The sequence below is a fragment of the Silene latifolia genome, chromosome 1, assembly GCF_048544455.1.
Source record: "Silene latifolia isolate original U9 population chromosome 1, ASM4854445v1, whole genome shotgun sequence".
Taxonomy (NCBI): Eukaryota; Viridiplantae; Streptophyta; class Magnoliopsida; order Caryophyllales; family Caryophyllaceae; genus Silene; species Silene latifolia.
The window spans coordinates 34787389-34810977 of record NC_133526.1 but is presented as its reverse complement, the minus strand read 5'-3'; the positions used below and the strand labels follow the sequence as shown (position 1 = coordinate 34810977).

The 23589-nt window shown below is 37.0% G+C and overlaps 1 protein-coding gene across 2 annotated transcripts; it reads right to left on the bottom strand.

Annotated features, from left to right (window-relative positions):
• Window positions 1–6300: 6300 nt before the first annotated feature.
• LOC141603047 (uncharacterized) lies at window positions 6301–21709 on the bottom strand. 2 transcript variants are annotated; one of them, XM_074422873.1, is made up of 28 exons: window positions 21354–21709; window positions 21085–21256; window positions 20746–20873; window positions 18641–18757; window positions 18381–18524; window positions 17382–18031; window positions 16583–16704; window positions 16357–16448; window positions 15983–16196; window positions 15260–15329; window positions 13448–13504; window positions 13197–13351; window positions 12997–13067; window positions 12745–12918; window positions 12573–12641; window positions 11277–11381; window positions 11103–11192; window positions 10572–10647; window positions 10395–10491; window positions 10209–10278; window positions 9905–10084; window positions 9697–9819; window positions 9524–9607; window positions 9224–9408; window positions 8392–8530; window positions 8250–8309; window positions 6989–7090; window positions 6301–6737 (listed from the first exon to the last, which is right to left on the bottom strand). In XM_074422873.1, the coding sequence occupies exons 1-28, from the start codon at window positions 21429–21431 to the stop codon at window positions 6624–6626; spliced, it is 3738 nt and encodes a 1245-aa protein (XP_074278974.1). In that variant the 5' UTR covers window positions 21432–21709; the 3' UTR covers window positions 6301–6623. The 2 variants fall into 2 exon arrangements, with proteins under 2 accessions (XP_074278974.1, XP_074278975.1); XM_074422874.1 differs by having other exon boundaries at window positions 20746–20870.
• Between the last annotated feature and the right edge of the window lie 1880 nt (window positions 21710–23589).

Sequence of the window (23589 nt, the reverse complement as noted above, 5' to 3'; positions counted from 1 at the left end):
CGGTGTTGCTCTTTCACATACGCATTTTACTCTTTCACATACTTTTTCTCATAAATTTTCCATATCTTGCCCCTCTCAAATTCTACGCCAAAACACACCCAAATTGGGTCTCTTTTCCTTCCTCAAAATCCGATCAAATTACTCCTTGAATTTGCAATTATAGATCACCATTATCAATTTATCATACATATCCTATCAGTTATTAGTTATTACCCACCCATAGAATATTTTTTTCCCCCAAAAAAAATTGGTTTGCAAACCCTTAGTAAAACAAAAAATACGTACTAACTCTCCATCATTAAAACCCTAAAAGCACTAAAATTGAACATTTGTGAATTACAATTAGATAATAGAATAAGTATTTGTAATCATCATTAATAATATGAATAAATTATCTCTTTCTTTATACTGCTGTTTTGTTTAATAATTTAAGATTATTAAGTTTATTATGGTAAGAGACTAGGCGGTGGTATTCGTTAATGTACCATTAAAGGTGATAGCATACACGCTCTTTGACGGAAACAGGGTATTCACCAGCGAGACGGAGGTGGTGGAGTTTACATGTTGTGCGCATGTGACAAGGATTGTGCGTGCACGAAAGGGGGCGATAGACAGACCGGTAACTGGCAATGATAACCGGAGTTGAGGGTGGCTGGGTAGAGGTGGTTTGGTAGGGTTTGCTGGTGGGGGTGGGTGTGAGATGTGGTAAGTCGTGCGTGGTGGGTTATTGGTGATAGGTGTTTTTGTTCATGTATTGTAAGCAAAAGAGGAGGATGGAAAATTGATTGTGAAAATGAGAGGGGTAACAAAGTAAAATGCGTATGTGAAAGAGTGAAATGTGTATGTGAAAGAGCAATACCCAAAAAAAAAGGAACACGCATTTGATTATTACAACTAGGGTTTTTCTAACCTATGCTCACTGGGCATAGGTTAAGAAAGCCAAAAAAAAAAAAGAATTTAATGATGTCTTTATGGGAAATTATAATATACAATTACTTTTACTTTTTTTCCTAAGGAAAACATTTAAATCTTTCTATTTTTGCTTTCTTAACCTATGCTCACTGGGCATAGGATAGAAAACCCGTTACAATTAACATGTATTTTTTATGAGCTTTTAAAATTTATAATAAGTTGAATTTTAATATTTTGACGTCAAAACTCAAAATTAACGGAATTATACGTATAGTTTTTGAGTCATTGTATTGTTTGAGTGAACGAGCTCAGAAATTTTATGTGTTTGAGTGAACGAGCTCAGAAGCTTTATATTAAAGCTCTGATGGCTGCCGATGGGTTTGTAGTTTTGATGTTTGATGTTTATGGCTGCCGATGGGTTTTGGCTTCTATGCTGGTTGTTTTTATGGTCGTCAGGTCCTTTTTCTATCTTTTCGAAAGGGTGAGTTTGGGTGTTGTGCCTTTTCTGTGCTCGTGTGGTCTTTTTCAAGGTTCTTCGTTAGGGTTGGATGGTTTGGAGATGGTGCTTGTGCTGGAGTCAGTTTACGGGTGTTGGGTTCTTGTATGAGATGTGTTTGGTAGGGTGGAGTCGGGGTCTGACAATGTTGTTGGGCGGCCAGGATGCGGTGGTCTCAACCTCATTGTTCTCCATGAAAGGTTTGGCTTGGAAGTGCAGGGGTCTTAAGGATCCACTTGCCTCTGTTATTCCTAAAATTAGAGCATTATGTAGGTCTTTTCATTATAATTTAGATTTTGTCTTCCTTTCTGAAACTAAATGTGAGGTACGATCAGTTGATGTTCTTTTGCGACCTATGGGTTTCCTTCATTCTGTTGGGTGTGATGCTAACGGCTTAAAGGGGGGGACTCTGGGTTGGCTGGAAAAGTAGTTGTAAATTAGAATGTGTCTATATCAGTTGCAATCTTATTATCCTCTTGGTTAATCAGTATAAGGGTAGCATGTTGTATTTGTGATGTGTTTATGGTGAACCTGATCATTCAAAGAGGGGTGCTGTTTGGGAAAATTTCACCTATCATCTTAATTCCCTTGACAAACCCTTCTTGCTCATAGGTGATTTCAACCAAGTTGAATTCTCTTCTGATACGTTAGGTGGAAGTGATAAATTAATTAGAGGAGCTAACTTATTCTCATACTGGAAAAATATGCATTGTCTGATGGATATCCCCTTTAAGGGACCTAGATAGATTCACTTGGTGCAATAATAGGGAGAGTCCACATCGAATATACGAAAGACTTGATAAGGGTTTTGCTTCCAATGATTGGCTTTCTCTATTCCCTAATACTTTTATCAAACATCTACCTATTCAAATATCGGATTACGCGCCTATTATCCTTGATACAAATATGGCTCTCAATACCAAGAAGAAGGTCTATAGGCTAGAGGCTTGGTGTTTTGATCATGCCGATTGTAGTAGTCTGGTTAAATAAAGCTGGGAAAGAAAAGATAAGGGTGATGATTCTTATGTCCTTTTGGCAAAATTACGTCGTATAAATAACGCTTTCAGAGTTTGGGCTTGTAACAAAAAGGACGAATGGGGACTTAAGTGGAGTGCTTTTGATCAGGATCTCGAGTCCTATCTTTTGGATATTGAGAATGGTGGTGATACTGTTAATTACGAATCACGTCACAAAAAGCTTATGGAATTTTCTCTGGCTGCTGGTACTTATTGGCGTCAACGTACCAAATTGAAATGGAATTGTGAGGGTGACACGTGCACAATGTATTTTTTCAATTGGGTTAAAGGACGATCTGGTGTTAATCTTATCTTGGGGATTAAGAAGGAATCTAATGAATGAACTTTTGATATGAAGGAGATTGGTGGTTTGTTCCATAAACACTTCTCCACTATCTTTAAGTCTTATTCTGAGCCTGAGTGTTTTGAAGATTACTTAAATAAGTTCGGTTACTTATTTGATAATCTTAAGCGTAAAGTGAGCATGGAGGAGAGAGCCAGATTGGGTCGTGCTTATTCGAGAAAAGAAGTACGTGCGGCTGTTTTCCAATTGGGACCTCTAAAATCACCGGGTCCTGATGGTATTCCGACGGCTTTTTACCAAAGGTATTGGTCTATTGTTAAGAATGATGTTATTAAAGAAGCTCTCAATATGCTAAATTCGGGTACTGTGCGGATTTCAATAAAACCTTTATTGTTCTTATACCGAAAATTTGATTGCCCGGAGAGAACTGGGGATTTTCGGCCGATTAGCCTCTGCAATGTTATTATGAAAGTTGTCACTAAGTGTATTTCTAATAGATTAAAAGGGGTTATGGATGATCTTGTTAGTCCATTTCAAAGTGCTTTTGTCCCTAATAGAAGTATTGCAGATAATATTGTCATTGCCCAAGAAATACTTCATACCATAAATCATAGGAGTTATGGCAAAAAGGGTATGATGGCTTTAAAGGCAGATATGAGTAAAGCCTATGATAGGTTGAACTGGAATTTTATAAGAGAGGTGCTCTCTTTCTTAAATTTGTCGGGCTCTATGGTTGAGCTTATTATGAGTACTACTGAATCTGTTTCTTATGAAATTCTGTTGAATGGTGCTCCTATGGAAAAAGTTGAACCTTGTTGTGGGATTAGGCAAGGTGATCCTTTATCCCCTTATATATTCGCGCTCTGCACGGAAGTCCTATCTCAAATGATTCTCTACGCTCAGGATAACAATCCATTGAGGGTATCAAAATTTGCAAGAGCGGGCCGGAAATCTCCCATTTATTGTTTACAGATGATTCCCTCTTCTTTATTAGAGGTGACTATGAGGATTTGAACTTTTTTATGAACATTATCGACGAATACTGTGGTGCCTCTGGGCAATACCTTAATAAAGATAAGTCCTCTTTACTTTTCAGTCCAAATTGCTCACTTATGACGGTCAAGAAGTGCTTGTCTGAGTTTAAATTTGCTCCCAAGCATGATCTTGGCAACTATCTTGGCTTACCTACGAGTATTGGGTCTTCTAAGAGGGATTTATTTAAATTTCTTGTTGACAAGACTAAGCGAAGGCTATCCTCCTGGAATAACATTTTTCTCTCTTCGGCTGGTAAATTGACTCTCATTCGTTCCGTTCTCTCTTCACTATCTCTTTTCTCTCTATCGGTATTTCGCATACCGATAAGTGTAACATCAAAGCTTCAGTCCTTGATGGTGCATTTTTGGTGGAGTGGAACTAGAACTAATAAGTCTATTCATTGGTATAGTAAAGAATTTCTTAGTAGGCCTGTGGGAGAAGGGGGTCCTTGGACTTCACAATATTGGATGTTTTAACCAAGCTCTTCTAGCTAAGTCTGCTTGGCGAATCTTACGTGTTCCGGGAAGCCTTATTAGCAAAGTTATTGGTCCAAAACTTGGTGTTCAAGATGATATTTTATTTCAAAACCGTTGGAAGGCTCCCCATGCGTCATCATGGGCTCTAAAAAGCCCTGTCTGGGGCTCCGATCTTATCTATAACAATATTGCTTGGACCATTGGATCCTCTTCTCGCCTTAATGTTTGGAAGAGTAAATGGATTGAGGGCTATAGTCTTCATGATCTGTGTGGGGATTCTATTGATGCTCCTACTGATTCCACGCTACTGGTTGGTGAGCTTAGCTTCACGATAATCATAGGAGATGAGATCTCTCTTCTCTTAGCTTCGATCCGGGGGAGGAAATTACAAAGAAAATCCTCGCAACTTATATCCCGTGTCAACCTCGGATGACTCCGTCTACTGAAAATTCTCTAAACATGGTGTTTTCATAGTTAAGTCGGGATACTATGTTGCCGCTATGGCCTTATCTAATGGACCTACCTCGAATGTTGATCGCTCTAGAATGTCTACACCAATTGTGCCTTCTGCAAATCAAAGCTCTGGAAGTTGCCTATTTCTAACAAACTTAAGGTGTTTCTATGGAAACTTATGGCTAATGCGCTTCCAGTGGGCTCTGAATTCCTCAAACGAAAAATGAATTGGCGCTCCTTCTGTTCTCTTTGTGATGAATCATCTCCTTGTATGGAATCTATTTCTCACCTCTTCATAGATTGTAGCTTTGCAATTGCTTTATGGTTTGGTTGTCCTTTAGGACTTAGAATTACAGGAGGGGTGGACATTGATGCTAGGGCGTGGGTTATAAACTGGTTTACTTATTTCTTAATTGGCCCAGATCCTAACTCCATCCTCTTTCCCCTTATTGCTACCCTCTGGAGAATTTGGTGTTGTAGGAATGAGATGGTCTTCAAAAATCGTCGCCCTTGGCCTTTGAGTGCTCTCAATTCTATTCTGGGTGACATCCAATGTATGAATAAAATTGTGTGTAGTAAGGATGCTAGCCTCGTTAGAGCACCTTTGTTGGACTCCTCTCCGGTTTTTGGGTTAGCTAAGAGAATTAGAAACTCCTTCCCCTATTGGATTGTTGGTGGACCTGGGTGCGGAAATGTTTGCACTATCAAGTGTGATGCTGCCTGGAGGGCCGATAGAAGTTCTGACATAGGGTGGTGCTTGTTGGATGGCAATGGGACCTTAAGGAATACTACTCACGCTTGTTCGCTTGCATCTTCTGCCCTGCATGCCGAAGGACATGCAGCTATCATGACACTCAAATGGGCCTTGGACGAAGGATGCCTTCATGTTTAGACTTGTTACGGATTGTCTTATCTTGGTTATGCAGGTTGCTGAAGCGGAGAAGGCGATTGCATCTGCTAAGTGCATTATCGATGATTTAAAGTCTATTGCGTCCCATTTTCATTGTGTCTCTCTTAGTTTCTGTCTTAAGGGGGGGGGGGGGGGGGGGTGAATAGGATAGTGATCATGTCTTTTCATAATCTCTTTTTTTAAGTTTTTTTATCTATTTTTGTTAGTGTAAAAAAAAAAAAAAAAAAAAAAGTTACCCCTTTAAAACAAGTAAGCATCCTCGTCATTTCTTACACAAATTCTCATTGAAGACGGACACTATCCGTCACAAGCTGAAGACGGATAGTACCTCTTTCACAATATACAAGTGACACTATCTATGGGGTGCTCCATTTCCTCCACCTGCCCTCCTACTTGCCTTATTGTGAGAGGAGCACTATCTGTCACAAGCTTGTGACGGATAATGTCTGTCATAAGCAAGGCGCAAGCTTGTGATAGATAATGTCCGCCACAAGTAAGACGCTTTGTTCTTAAAAAGAGATGGAGATCCATCAGTTTTCCAATGGTCCAAATTTAACTCTCGGCCGTGTGGTTAACTGGTTGTATGTTCACTAGAAATAAAAAGGTTACTGGCTAAAAATAGGATAATACAATATAAAAATAATCCTTGGGCGAGTAAATAGACAAAACGATATTCAAGAGGATCCGCTAAAACCCTATTAAGAAGACCCAAAGAGTAACAATGCAATAAGTCAGATACTTACAATTGTTGGTCCAGTTAGTTGTATACAGTTTAATCTAGCTCACTACTTGTGTATCATTTGAACACTCATTAAATAAATGCATCAATTCCTAAAGCTCACATTTACATTACGAGTCGATACAACCAAATCCAGGAATTTCTTATTCTAAGTATCCTCAGAGATCGAAAATTAGGATTCTATAAGCTATACAATTGAGCTAATGATTTCAGATCGGAGCTAATCGTTAAATGAGAGGGCTCTTCAGAAGACTACGGTAAAGATGATGAATATACAGATCTCTACATGAAATAGCTAAGGGAGCTCTTCTTCCTCGACCCACCTTCTCCGTAAAGATCATTCCACCGTATGAGTTCGTTCATATTGGTTGACTCTGACGAGAAGCTTGCGCATACCTGCATATAAAACATCCATGACCTAAGTTATATATCTTCGAACGATGAATGCAAAGACCACCACAGTAGCCCTTGGAGGGCAAAAAAACGTTGCTGCTCCGTATTTCATGTACCTATGGTGGGTCAAGACTCAACATAGACACAAATAAAAATTTGACACGCAACCTGAATGGACCCGACTTTAACAGAAAATTTTACAGTCTCCAAACACACGATTTAGAAATTGACATTCAGAGTAGGTAAGCACAAACCTGCTCTTGGGCATATTTGAAGTCACTCATGTTTAAAGAACGCACATCATCACCACCGCATAGTATAGGTGATCTACTTTCAGTTGACGCCAAGGCTTTCTCCTGCAGTACACCCCATTTGATAAACTTTCGTGAGACAAATTTTGCATACAAACAGACCACTGTTTCCAATGGGGACAAACAACGAATGATACCCGAAGCTTAAACATTCCGACACGACACTTCGACTCTTCACTCAAGCCAGAGATCTGAAAACTTATTCGCTAAATAGCCGTGTCCAAGTCAGACTAACATACCTTTAAGGATATCATTCCCAGTTCCTACCCCCTCTAATAAATACCATCACTTCAGATTATGGTTTGAGTCTCAGTACAAAAGGTGGCTCTCTGTTACACTGTTGCGCAAAAGTAACGATATACAAGCAAGCAAGCAAAAGAAGCCATATAGTTTTTTTGCTTCAGCCAGGAATCTTCAAGAATCAACTCAACTACTAATCCTAGGCCGTCCCACAGAGTAAGACCCAATTGCCAACTCGTGCAATAATATAGTGGGTTATGAGCAGGATATAGAAATTCTAATTTCTAATGTACTCGGGAAAAGACATAAATCCATGTTACATAGAGTTTTTACCATCGGAACCGTACTCGTGTCTACATGACGTCAAGACTCCAATCTGGCACTTCTCTCATAAGAACTAGAAAAGGGAGATTCACCGTCTCAACATGACAAAAGTAGAGGAAAACATTTGGGACAGTTAATGATTTTATGCCTTATTTCTCAAACATCTTTCTAAATCCCTTTTAATCTACATTTATAACTAGCATTTTTGGGTTGAGAACATGTCCTCGCCCAATACCCTCATCTCAGGACGAGGGCCTGTTAACAATAGAATCAAGTTGAGTCCAAAACTAGTATATGTACCCGTGTCTGACACCCAATAGTATTAAATCTCCGTTGTCACCAACTAATGTCACTAAATGCAGCCAATATCGCCTCGAATCACGGTTAAATGCGGTCAAAGTAACCTCCAAAACCTTGATAACTCAGAAGCGGCTCAATGCCATGGCCGATAATAAAACCATGCCGCAACACCCTTCCCCCAGTTCTTATAACATAGCATAAAATAGCTTTCACTATTGCATTGAAATTAATAACAATGTCAAAGGGTCGTTCTTTTTACTGTTTTCACATTTTTATGATGCTGCTATAAGTTAGACGACTGCCATAAACAAGAAGATCCGTGAACAAATAATGGCATTACCTTCTTCTCCTTCTCTAATATTTCGCGGATAGGACAATAGGCAGCAGTTACGCAAAGATTCTGCACCACACCACATTAAACACAATTATCAAAAGATGATTCAGCTTTAAGTTGGAAGAGGTCAAAAGAAAGGAATAAGAACCTTCAGGTCACTTCCAGAGTATCCATCAGTCATATTGGCAACTTGAGCAAGATCAACATCAAGTGCCAACTCCTCTTTTGCCAAAATTACTCGCAAAATTTTTTCCCTGTTAGGTGCATCTGGCAGGCCAACCATCAATCTGTAACATTTTAACAATACTTTTTAAAGGGCTAGCTGGACCATAAATGATATGCCGTCTCCATAACAAATAATATCTTGCTTTCCCACAGCATACGCAATGGTTTATATATATAGTTAAGTGTATTCAATCTGGAAAGATGTAGCTGTGTTTAGTTTTACTATAAACCTATGATGTTAAGTGACTTAACATATAAATACTCATCGTCCTGTAATAAACATTCTGGTCTCCACTTTTACGTATACATGAACAAGCTTCCCACTAGCATCTTTACTTTTTGTAAGTGTTTATGGTCATTATGGTTTGTGACCCCACATCTTTCATCAACTTCTATTTCCATTCACATCTTACTGTACTCCCTTAGCTTTGTGCAAATCAAACAACGAGAGGCGAGTCCTTTTGCACAAGAATTAAGTACAGTATAAGATATGCAAGTTGATTGAATATGTAGAGTCACAAACCATAATGACCACAGCTAATAAACGAAAAGAAAATATCCAACTATGTGGAATAACAAAGAAGTTCATTCATGGAAAGGGGTAGACAACAAAATGTCAAAATTAAACCATAAAATATGTAGAATAACAAACTATCCCATGACAAAATAGATTTTTTAAGACTAAGACAAACCACTACTGAGACAGGTAACTTGTGAAAAGAAGCGAGTACTAGATTATGAGAGAAGAGCTTGACCTTCGCGGTAGCCTCCTAATAACAGCTTCATCCAAATCAAAAGGCCTATTAGTTGCAGCAAGCACGAGGACACGTTCTCGATCCTTAGTACGCAAACCATCCCAGTTAACCATAAACTCATTCTTCATCTTTCTCATAGCTTCATGTTCTCCTGGATTTTCACGTCTTCCTAACATGCTATCAACCTATTCTCCAATGGAGAAACATAGAATTAAGAACTGAAGGGAAATAGAGTAGATAAAGTATTCCATTCATAATCTCAGCTATGAAAAGACAAGACCATGAGCAAATGGAACCTACCTCATCAACAAAAATGACACTCGGAGCAATCTTACTGGCTAAAGAAAAAACTGCTTTCACATATTTTTCTCCTTCGCCAAACCACTATAAACAAAATAAGATCAACAAGAAAATAAGTCAAGATCAGAAGGGAAAAAAAATAGAATGAATATGAAATCGAGAAAAAGAAACACCTTTGACGCGATGCTCGACATTGATATGTTAATGAAGTTCGCCCCAGCCTCGGTAGCAACAGCCTTTGCAAGCATGGTTTTCCCGGTACCAGGGGGGCCAAAAAGTAGTATTCCTTTGCAAGGCTACGGAAGAGATGGGTTTTAGCAACAAAAAGGGAAAAGAGAGAGAAGGAATCATAAAAGCATATAGATTGTAGAAAGTGAAAACCTTCGTCAATTGTCCTTTTGTGAATAATTCAGGCCTTTGAAGTGGTAGCATTACCAATTCCTTTAGTGTGTCTTTAACAGTTTCCAGTGCACCAATGTCATCAAAAGTAACTCCAATTTCATTAGATGGGATAACATCCACAAGAAGCTTCTTTTCGAAATCATTCTCAGTGACGACATCCTGATAAAGAAAGATTCTAGGTTAGCACCTGCTAAACTAGGAGAAATACAAAGTATCAAGCTCCCTTTAGATACCAAGAATAGATGAATGTTACTGTTGTAATGAGTTTCAGTAAGATAGATACCTTCAACGACTTCTTTGCGCTCTTATTTTCATCTTCGGTGCCCTGCAAAATATGAAGTCCATGCCTAATACTGCAAAAGAAAGTCAATACTCATGTCAAAACAACATGTGCATTATACTAGCCCATGCATTATAGAGCCCAATCAACATAAATGATAACAAAAAGGAATTCAAACGTGAAAATGACCTTTCACTAGACATCACCACTTTAGAATCATTTACTGGAGCTTCAGTACAATGCATAAAGTGATGAGTTAATGCCCAGCCAATTATTTTTTCCACACCTACAACATTAAAGCGCATTAGCCCAAATATTGCATGTAACTGTGCGCATGTGTAATTAGAAAGGGACAACGGGACTAACTTTCAGTTGTAAGTGCTTTATCCTTGATGCTCAGCATCTCGATATCAGAACATTCGATCCCTATACGGCTCAAAACCTTCAAAAAGCAACATGTAAGTCATACGAAAAGTGCAACTTCCTACAGGGTTGCTAAATTTCATCATATGCAACCAAGAATATAACTCGTGATTCTGACAACTCTTTGACCTTTTACATGAGATGTTGCCATGTTAATGCAGCTTATTGTTTAGCATATGTATATAGAAAGCCAGAAAACTCAATACATCAAGTAGATGAACTCAAGCTCAGAACCACTAGATTCTCCTTCGGTTATTCCAAGCCGAATAATCAAAAGGCCTTATTGGTTAATAATCAGCAGTCTATTAGTTAAAACAATAGACTTGTGTATCTTCACTAACAGCATTGTAGTTTCACGGCCTATAGCCCTATAGGAAGTATAAGATTGGATCATTCAATTAACCACATTACTATACAAGTCTAGATAGCCAGGACCACACAATTAAACCCCAATAAGTACTGCAGCAGGCTTACAGAGCGAATGCTGATGATATTTGACTGAGCCTTCAAGGTTTCCATATCACGTTCCAGCTTCTGCTTCCAGTCCGATAGCAGATCGTCATCCTGTTATTTTAAGGGGGAAAATTATTGTAATAAAAAAGCACTACCCAAAAAAAAAATCTGGCAACAGAGAAGACCATTCATCACCTGAGGCATCTGTATGGTAATTTTGTTTGTAAAAAGGCGAGTCAGCTGCTTCATTGTCTTTGGGCCATCTTTGTTATTCCTATCACTCAACCTACCAATACTATCCTGTAACAATGTAACCACTTAGTTTAGCACTACCGACTATGCATGACGCATCACTTAAATCATGTTTTGATGACTCGTAATCCATCTATATAAAAATATAGTAGCTGATGGCATGTCAATCTCTTACTCAAACTTCACCTTATAAACTCTACCATGTAAAATATAGAATGTCTTATATTCCAGCATTTCCCATCAACTTAGACTCTAGAATTTATTTGCCTATATTTCACATTAATGCACCATAACATTGTACACTGCAAGTCTGCAATACTATTGCCAGTGTATGCCAGTGTATATGCAAACGAAGGAAATTAAAAAAAAAATATAATAAAATAGGCAAACTCGCCTTTTGAGGTTCACAAACTTGAAGAGTTTGATCTAAACGTGACAGTTTCTGAACACATTAGTTCTGGAAAAATACAAAAATTAGCCGGGGTTCGAAGTTCTATAATTAAAAATTTGAAGAAAGATTACGCATCTCTTAAAAACAAAATGCCATCATGAGAGGATTTTCTTGGTTTTTGCAAAAAATAGAAAATGGTAATATTTTTCTCTGCTTAGTATCACCCCAATTGGAGTCAAAGACTCATTGCTCTATGGTTATGGATTATGATGGAATAAGCCAAATGGCTCACTAAATTGTACACGCTTATTTCTATTGTGGTTAAGCTTACTGATCTACCGACAGCAGATGGAACGCCTGACACAGGGATCATTCAGAAACCGCCTTTTTGTGTTGGTAACACAGGGGTAAGGCTGTGTACATCCGTAGTTTGCGGGAGCCATTGAGGCATTGGTGTAATGTTGTTGTTCAGTTTCATCCCAATTGCGTATTTTTTTTAAAGCCTATATCTCATCAAATACGGTGATGAAGATATGTAGCCCCAATCTGAGATAAAAACAAATATACTTTTTATATCCATTTTTTACATGTTAAATGATGGGTTTATATTGCATTTATCGATTATACTAAATGATCTAAATGTGTTTTACCAATACATATTTGAAATCTGAGCTAATAACGTCTATATCATAAAACATAGTCCATTATCCACTGTCATTACTATTTACTCGAAATAGATCATTATTCCTTTTGTACGCTGTGCACTTTGCACTTGAAGGTGTCCCCTCACTCAAACAAAAAAATGGATCATGAAGGTGTAGCAAACAAGTCTAGAGCATAGTGTATACCGGGAGACCAAGGTCAAGGAAAGCTGCGCTGCTGCCAAACTTGGTAAACAAAAGACCTCCTGGGTGTGACTGAAAAAAATTCGAAAATTCCCCACGCTTGTGAGAACATATTTTCAAGACATTGGCAAAGTTGCTCAATGAAGACTAAGCACATAAAAGCTCAATCATATACCTTTTCTTTCCTGCTGTCAGCTTGTGTGTGGGAGGCAATGACCACCAGATTGTCAGGCAGATTTTCAAGCTTACTTTTAAGCTCTGGAAAAACATCTGGATTGGCCGCTATGGACTTCTCCATATCTTTTAAAAGCAATATTAAAGGACAACTTTTACATTCATCTTTTGCAACCTAATCACGAAGACCATGGAGCAAAACATAAGGAAAAAGTGAGGAACACTAAGATATGTCTTATGAAAAAATATTCACCTCGAAAATTTCATTTATGACCAGCTTGTGAGACTCATCACTGGCAGAATTCTCCAAGCATAACCCTTCGGCTGCAAATAGATACAAGTCGTCATTCACCACCAACAAATGTAGATAATGAGAATAATAACAATCACAATGCATACACAGAAGCATCACTAAACACAAGAAACACAAAAATGTAAGAGGCTAGAAATCACCTGTGCAAAAGTAACCATGTCCATTTTCACAACTACCTCCAAGATTGCAGCCACCAGGAACTGGCTCATCGAATCTCACACCGATCTTTGATGCCTTATTTCCCTTAAAAACAAGGACAACTTTACCTCGATTGCCATATGTAGGCCCTTTGGGACTGCGAACAAGAAACAACCGCAAGAAGAAATTTCAGTAATCAACTATAACAGTAGCACTAAATATACCTTCTTTCAATTAGAAGAATCGTCCTTACGTTCGTGAATTATACTTTCTCATAGTTGCTTTGAAGGTGGAAGATCTTGAAAAATTCCTATCATGGCGGTGGGCATGTTAGTGAAAATCACATTTGAAGCATGTTTAAAAGGGGAAAAAACTAGTTTGACTAAGCAAAATTAGAAAATAGTGAGATTCATTCTACGGAGTACCAATCAAGGATATTATCCACAGAATTTCCATTGAAAAAGAAGCTAAAGAATCTGAGAGTTCCCTCGTCAACGAAATTATATATGGAGTAAAAAGTATTCACGTACCAAGTTACAGACTATGATGCTAAGCACCATTCACCATCATTTTCTAACTTATAAACAACAAAAGTATTGGACCCACGCAGCGCGTGGAATAGTGTTTATTAACTACTTGAATTGATACTTAAGCATAAAATTTTCCTGAAATATTTGAATTTCTAAATCAAATTGCCGGTAATCGAAAGTTATAATAACATGAGACAAATAAAAACAGGGGAGATCCTTCAATATGAGGCCATGAGGGTAAAACTGACTTACTCAATCGTTCAACCTATTACCATGTAACAACCACACATTATATCAATTTTACGCAATTCCTCTTTCATATACACCTTTTACAAAATCATACACTTTTTCATAAAACTTGCATACACTACCCTTCCCCTCAAAAAAAGAAAACTAAATTCTCTCTTTTTCCTTCCTCTCAAAACCTAATGAAATTCCTCCAAATTCTTCGACTGTAGTTTTCAATTCACAACTCAAACAAAGTAACTATTCCGTTTTGATAATTAAGTTGCATGATTTTTTGTTTTTGATTGAACTAATTGCGTTTTTTTTTTCAAATTAGGATTTTTCCAAGTAATTATTCCGTTTTGTCAATTAGGTTACTAGTTTGGTATAGCCTATATTCGTAGAAGGTAAAGAGATTGAAGGTTAAATGTTTCGCCAAAAATATATAAAATTAGAGACAGTAGACTGAGTTTACGTTTTGGATTGTCAAGTAAATATCAAGAAAAACCTCTGGTGAAATGTTGCGAAAGAAATTCACATTAGACTATTTAAACTTGTATTCTGGTCCAATAGCTTCGTCATATTAGCCGAGCATACAAGATCTGTTTCACACGATATTAGATCTGAACTGTTGAATTCTTTAATATTGTAAATTAGTGCTTTATTGTTCAGGTTATGATATTCACAGCTTGGGACAATTGATTATAATTCAGGTTATGTTAAAGTTTCAGTTCAATGTTTGTTTTAGTTTATGGAGAAAACTAAAGAACAAAATCAGCCACTTAATATGAGGACCAAACAGCCGCAGATTTTCAATGGAAAACATAAGCACTAGACAATAAAATTAAGCCACTAAAGTGCTCGACCTACGTGGCCTTGAAGCAATGCCTCCCACTAACACAACCTTTGATTTATGCATAAAGCTTGTCTAAGATACATACCCTGGCAACCTAATAATATATTCATTAGAAAGTGACAGAGAATGATTCTACAGCCGAAAGGGGAGATGCAAAAGTATTGAGATTGACGCAACATACTATCTAAGTCTAGGTCATGGTTTGCCTTTGCAATCAATAAGCTTTATTTAAGGTCACTCCTCATGCAGAAGAAAATGTTTCAAAAGATGATCACAATCTAGATCAGGTTTCATACATTGTTTTGTGACAACAAATACAATTAGTCAACACCTTGAATCATACACTAAGAAGCTCATTGCGCAATATATCACACTTCGAAAGGAGATGTTAAAACAAGCAACAGAAAAAATGGTCGGCAGCACCAACAAGAGATGACGATAAAAGGCAAAATACCTCAGTTGTGGCACTATTGAAGCCACAGGTGGTGGCGTTGAACTTGGACCTACAAACTTCACTCTATCACCTGCGAAATAAAAATTATATATATCAGTGAATTATAAAATTGTGTCCCACAAATAATACGCCAAACGAGCAAAAATAAACAAGAAACAAGGAATGTCAAAATTTAGGACGGTTCATCTTAGCTTCACACAGGAATGTGGCAAATAAATATTTGGATTGATAAGATAACCCATCCACCTGAGGCCTTAAAAATACCTCATGCCAATCAAGTATGACAATTGACAAGGTCCCCTTATGCCACCACAGTGGAACAAGACATACAAAAGGGCTTATGGGGTATTATGCTGTCGAAATAACCACCCTAGCCACGACCAAATAAGGGCCAATAGCTTAGCCATATACCCTGCTGGCCCTCCTCAAGCCCACATTCCCAACTCTTCTACCGTAAATGGAGAAGGACTTGCTAAGCGGTGACAGATTGACAGAGAAAGTCAAGGTAGCCACGTTAGCTCATCTGCTCAAGCCGTAAAGAGTACTGGGTTTTGCGAAATATAAACATCAAAGAGGTGAGAAAATCGTACGGCGTAATTGCAACACTGGAGGCACAGTGTATCAAGAAACAGAAAAAAAATAAGGAACGGGGAGACAAGACCAAACGAAACACAATTGAGTGAGACAGTCTCCCATGAGTCTTTGTGAGCAAAATATACTCACCCTCTTTAAAACTGTACTGCCTTGAAGATGCAGTCGATGCTTCATTTTTGGGTAGTTGAGCTGTCCTAGCAGGTCCAATAGTGATGTCTGCCTCAACACTTGAGGCTGGTTTCTTCAGTCTTAATGCCGCAGATACTGCATGTTTTGCGTGTATGCTAGGCTTTTCAGGTTTGGAGCTTTCTTTTGAAATATCAGCTTCCTTCACAGTAGGTCCCTGAAATAATTCATCCATCACCATTTTTCCCAACAAGCAAATATATCATCAAAAGCATCTACCGAAACCGACAACCTCTTAACGCATTATAAGCTATTTAATTGACTAGAAAAATGAAGGTAGTCAAACGTTGATAGCACCATATATTTTAGGAGCTCACCCCAGGCAACAGAAGACCCTCCACTATCAAAATTTTAGCATTAAAATGCTTAGCCAATGCCTTTGATAAAGTTTCTTGGTAAATCTCTGACCCTGAAATATAAATCTCGATGTGAATCAAGTATGAACTATGAATCAAGTACGAGTGCGCGCCGCAAGAAAATAGTTGATATCAAATTAGATACAGGATGCGCAAATGAAACATAAAGCACGGATATGAATGCTACCTGCTGGTCCTGATAAGAGTATTCTAGGGCAGACAGTGGGAAGGTCAGATGCATACTTCGATAATTTGGTGCTTTTCAGAGGAAAGTATGCAGCAGCAATCAGGATACTCTTGGTGGTTTCACTGTTTATGGTGAAGAACAACTTTTAGATAATGAGAAAAAACTGAGTCATCTGAATTGAAGAAAACAATTTCAAAAAAAAATGAAAAAAAAAAAATGAAAACTGAAATGGAGGAATTGGACATAGACATGAAAAGTTCTACAGAATAGGAGAACATGAAGTCTTCGCATTACAAGTATCCAAATTTTCTAAACCAAAGCCTGTCAGCTTACAATTCTTTGATCAACAACACTTAGCAATTTACCAGAAACCACCTACATTCTTCAATCAACAACACAACAAAATCGTTCAACTGACCAATTTATTAGCTTAAACCAACACAGACTCTCATAGTCATATTATAATCCGCTATATCAAAGAGGTAAATGTGTGGACTACACTTTTTCAAGTCCATACATTACATTACATATGTAGGAAACTAGGGCAGAAAATACACAAATTTCCAAGATATATGTTGGTAACCAAGTAAATTACACTCTCCTTATATTGCTTCATGTTCTTCCCATTTTTCAAAATTCCTCTCACGTACATTGAAAATTTGGAAGAACACGGTGGAAGGAAGGTTAGTAGCAAGTCATGAGAAAAAAGGTCTGCAAAAATTTCAATGAAAAAAAGTGTTCAAATTACAACAAATGCTAGCAGCACACAAAAACGCAGTCGAAGTAAAACAAGCTATACCTTAAAAAATAGGGGAAAGTCTCAAATGATACGTCAATTTCACTAAAGGGTAGTATCGACTTGCGTAAAGTATCCTTAAATTCTTGCCGCCGAGCTGACTCAAAATTAGGACGTTCAAGATTCTTGAGTAGTTCCCTCAGTCGCCTTTGCTCTTCCAGCAAATTAGTAACACTGGTATCTCCCAAAAACTTCTCAAGAGTTCTACTTATATCACCATCAACTGGAGGAGTCCCTGAAAGCAGCTGCAGCAATGGACTCAGTTCATTGTTGACGCCAGCGATTGCACCATCGTCAGTATCCAAGCCAGTATCCCTTTCTAGATCATCAACATTCATATTCTCGTCAGATAAAGGAACGGCATCTTTGTGAGCCAGGGCAGGACTAGTGTAGTCTTCGAGATCATTCATGTCAACATTACAGGTACCAATATCTGAAGCACCGGATCCCGAACTTGGACCAGAATCGTCGTCATTCCCTCGAGACAAAGGAAGACGTGAAAAACGTTTACTAATGTTGGATATTGAGGCCATTGCTCCAGCTACAGTAGATGCATCTCTGCTTGTAGCTGGTGCACGCTGGCCTTCCAATATGGCCACTGAAGGTGGTAAGCCGGAAGCTGCCACAGTATCCTCAGAGAGTTGCTGAAAAATCTGTTGACTTGTCAAGGAAATTGACTGCTCAAATGAACTCGAGGATGCAGCCTAACACACTTGACATGAGTATGACAATTGACAATGATACTTGGATACTTCATCTTAAACCAAAACATGAGAATTTCCCATAAAAGAGCGACACTTGGACAGACACCCGTGTCACATACCTATGAGTATGAACAGTAAGCCTTACAACTTAAGTAGACAGCAGAGAGAATTATGTAAGAAAGAGCACCTTGAAGCATGCAGAACACTCTCAAACAGAAGGAAAATAACACCCCGTGAACTGAACTTGTTATTATATCAATTGAATGCAGCAATTCAATAAAATGAATACAAAGGATACATAAGCATGTCTCCCGTCAAAGATCAATTCATCGCCACCAATTACTGTTATAGGAGAGGAGCTTTTCTGATAGGCCATATTGTTTACAGTAACTGTTACTTTCGCCACTGTAATTTCTAGCTTAATGATTGATGCGCCTCCTTGCTAATTACAAGAAATGGAAATAGTGAGTCAAGATCGATAAAAACATGTCAAGCATAAACCAAATGCTGCTTCATACATCGATGGATAAATTACATACAGATTACTAGAGTGCCTACCTCTACTCGATTAAGCTTGCATATGTTTTTACTAACTGGTGATTCTCGTAAGCTCAGATCACACTGACGGCCATAACCTATTGTGAACTCAGAGCCATAAATGGACAGAGTAGGATTCTGCAAAAAACAGAGGATTATATAGTCATTAAAATATGTTAAATAATACTGAAAGGACAAGCCACTGTAAAATAAAATAAAATAAAATAAAATAAACCTTCAAAATGGCCCAGACCAATATAATTCACACTAGGAGTAATACATAGAATTGTAGTTACATATAAACTCACAACAACAACAACAACAACAACAGAGCCTTAATCCCAAAATGATTTGGGGTCGGCTGACATGAATCATCCTTTAGAACCGTCCATGGGTGATCGCACACCTCAAAATGCGAAAATATAGAAAAGGAAAAGTGAAAAACAAAAGGGTAGTGAAACATAATACAAAAGTCAAGGTAAACTTATAGGTTTTAAAATCGAAGTCTGGATTTCTTTTATAAAAACTTAGAATTAAAATCGAGAATAAAGATTACATATATACTCAAGGGGCAAAAAAAACAAAGGCAAGAATGCAAGGCAGCTAAGCTTATAGCCAAAGAACCATATAAATATGCATTGTTCAGAATATTGCAACAAAACATAAATCTTAGCGAAGACTTAAGATCTTGGAAATCCATTCAAGATATCAGACAAATGTTCAGTCTTCTTTGAAACTTTATTAGGTTTTGACCCCTGCAACCTTGTGACCATGTTCATTTTATAACCAGAACAGCATCAATGAAAAAGGATCTCCTTTTTACAAAAGGGTACCCTTTCTTGGTAACTCAAAAACAAGTAGTAGCACATAAGCGTCCGTCCAAGATTATTGAATTGATCAAACAAACATCGAGAAACCCAAGAGACACCTTACAAGAAACTGGCAAGCATAGCAAGTTTACAGTTGACAACTGCAAACATTCACGAGAAGTTTTTTAGACAACCCCGCGGTATAATAGATGTTAAATCTGCTGATTGACTGGACATAATGACATGATTGAGCCCAGGTACCCTAGTGTTAGTTCAATGATCAAATGTTGTTGACGACGAGCCTATCCAATATACTCAAAACTTGGTTTTGGAAGGCACGAGGCATACTGCGTGGTGCAGGTATGAAGGTCATGGTGACAAGGCATGAGGCAAAGGACGGCACCTTAAACACAAGGCGCATTCCTTTTGTCAACAAATTTATTTTTTCAAAATAATAATTGTGCAAGACAATACCTTTGTCATATTAAAGAGGGCTAACATGTAAACAGAATAAAAAGCTATGGACAAAGAGGTAAACACACGAGCTTCCCACGGGCATAATACTAATAAACATCAATAGCCAATTAGAAAGGTAGGTTCCAGCATTTCCCCTGTTTTATACGTACTTCAACCATACCTTGGCTAAGGCAGAAATATCTGAGTCAATCACTTACAACTAGCTACATCAATAGCCAATCACTTATGCAAGGGTCATCAATAATTCCATCTAACATAAATCAAAGTCCAAAGTCTCACATAATACTACACGGCTGCCTCTTCACCCATGACACCCCTCAAAGACAAATTATTTAATTTAAGGATCAACACCAAAGCAATTATCAGCTTTTGATAATGTTCAATGGTAACAGAACCAACTACAATTCAGAATCACCAGGATTTCATAATTCATAAAGGCATATGTATAAAATAGTTCCAATAATCCTCCCTTTTGTCGGGACCATCAAACGCTTTAGACATAACACATTGCCAAAATCTAACTGCCCCTAACCTAAAATCTTTAAAACACCAACCTTAGTACTACACATATTGAACTCAACCAGTTCCAGCCTTTGCTACATTTTGCAAGAGATCAAAATAGCTATAACTTTATCATACATCACATCCGTCGCAAGAACAAAGCATAATCACAAAACTACAATGTCTTTCTAATAATTCACACTTTCACTAACATAAAAGATTACTTCTAGCATACAAGAAACCCTCAAAAATCAAAACTTTACAAGACTAACCAAGACACCACAAGATACAAAAACTAACCCAACAAAAAAAAGAAAAAAAAAAATTAAACAAACCCACCTCAGCACTCTCTGAAATGAGCCTCCCCCAAGCAGCAGGTAGAGCTCTAATGCTCCGTTTAGCTCGCGGTTGCTTCCCTGCCACCTTCCCTTCCTTCTCCCTTGCCACCACCACTGTCAAATCCTCTACTACCATCACAACAAATAATTCAAATTAAAATTGACAAGAAAAGATGACATGCAGATGAAAATCGCAAATTCTTGAATAATGCCACCTTGCACAAAAGTTGGCATAAATAAATTTTCTTTTTAAACTGATGGGTTCCAATTCTCTTACAAAAAAGATTGGTTATTCGCAATATTAGTGTAAAACCGCCTTAGAATAGTTAACGAGTTATACCATGAACAGGCGTTTTGTCCAAATCTGAGGGTTTAGTCGGAGCAATTGAGGTTGGATCCGGTGATCCAACCTCAACCTCAATCTTGACGGCTGGAGTATCAGGCGGAGGCGGCGGAGACGGATCAACTGGTTTCTTAACCTTGTCATCATTCGACGAAGACGATTCAATTTCCTAAATTCAATCAAGAAAACAAAACAATCATCAAAAAACACAAGAACCCAATTCAAATATCCATAATTCAGAATCATTAACGGTAAAAAGATTCAACCTTGGAACGTTTAGAAGGAGGAAGAGGTGATTCAAGAGAACGTTTAGATGATGAAGAACTTCTACGAGTTTCCACCATAATTATATTTTTTTTTATTGTTAAATCAAATCTTAATTTGTATGATTTGATTCAATTTGATTTGAAATCTGAATTGGGAAATTGAATTGATTGTTGAAGAGAGAAAAGAAGAAGTGGTTCGTTCCGGAAGATGAGTTGAAGAAAGAGAAGAGAAGACAAGACAAAGAAACAGCTGCTGCTTCTATACTTGTTTTTTTTAAAAGCTTCAGAGTATGTTTTTGATCATGGTTTTAATTGTACGTATAATAAAGGTTAGGTAACTTTTTTACAATTATTATGAAAAAATGGTGAGAATATATACGCAATATATAATGCATTATGCATGGGGCAAAAAGTAGGAAAATGAAAGGATAATGATTTCACCGTTATGGATTTTGGGTTCATTTTGAATGTAGCCGATTATTTTTGTTTATTCTATTTTTGTTTATTATTATATATTATATTTTGTGTGGTATTAAAATAATGTTTTTATTTATTTGAATTTACTTAGATTTCTTTACCAAATAAGATGATGAAGAAATCTAAGTATTTACTTTGTATTTGTTATTATAATCACACTAGTATTAGTCTTAGGTTTTCACATTGCAAATTCTACTTTATTATTTTTTTTTTTTATTAAATAAAATTATTTAAAGTTGCATAACCCATAAATTTATCATTAATATATTTTTCTATGACATATCCTAAAATTACGATGAAATAAATTTTGAGACAAATTCACTACTCTCGCTATTAATATTTTACTCTTATTAATAAAACAATAGTAATAACATTTCACTACTTGCCCGTAATCATTTTTCTTTCCCTACTCCCGTAGTAATTATCGTTCATCGTAACTCATCACGCCGCATTAATATTGATAATTTCACTACTCCCGCCGTAATTATTGTTACTTTCACTATTGCCGCATTAATATTGATTATTTCACTACTCCCGTTGTTGTTTTTACCACTTTCACTAATCTCACTGATAATATTGTTACTTTTACTATTCAAATGAGTGATTACTATCATATAATTATATCCAATGTTACTACAATTCTTTTCTTTACTTACGAAATTACTTTTACTACTTAGGCATGCAATTTTAAGTGGATTATATATTTATATAAATGTATTACATATATGTATTAAATTAAATCTATTTTAAGAAAATTGACCATCTTAATTAATTATTTTATTTTAAGGAAATTTCCATGTTTAGGAAAATTATAAAGCTTATATATAATTTAATTTTAACCCAAATTATATAATATTTGCATTGAGATCCCTCAATTGGGACCATCACACGGTGCTATTGATTTAAAACTATATAGTATAATTAATTTGTATAACTTTCTTTAATTACATTAAAGTGCCTTGGTTTCTGGATTTAATATATAGTATTGATATATTCTCAATATTAAAGATAATGATTTTATGTTATGGATCTCAACTTGATTTTTAATTTACCTGATTAAATTCTCGACACTAAGGATAATAATTTTTTGAGTTCATTTTGAATTTAGCCAATTATTTTTGTTTATTCTATTTATTATTATTATTATTATTATTATTATTATTATTATTATTATTATTATTATTATTATACATTCTTGACATCAAGGAAACACAATATGTTCTTTCACGTACCCAATATTGTATTTTTTTTTATTAATTCATAGATATAAATTCTCTTGTCCATGTAATGGAAATTTACCGAAGTTTGTAGGCAGACAATGTGAAAATTTAGCAACCTCGACCCACGAAATGTGAAGGGGATCTTGGCATGAGGCATATCTGGTCAACCCTTCACCCGAGGGGGGGGGGGGGTGTTGGTTATATGGCGGGTCGGATCGGCCCTGATGGAGTTGGAACCGAAGCCGACCCATGTAGGGTAAATGGGCGGGTATTGGGGGCCTTGGGCGGGTTAGGGTTGAGGATGTGCCGGGTTTTAACTTTTTTTACCCGAAATCAGCTCGGAATAAGGGAGCGAGTCCGAGTTGGCTAGGTCGACCCTGGTGTTTGACAACCCTAGTATGAAGTGTATTTAACGAGGATTGTCACTTTCCCCATATATTTTATAGTTTGAATTGTAAACCAAATAACTCAATTTTTATAGCTCATAGGAATTTTGTAGTGAGGAGTAATTCCAAATGCTCATTCTTATTTAGTTCAAA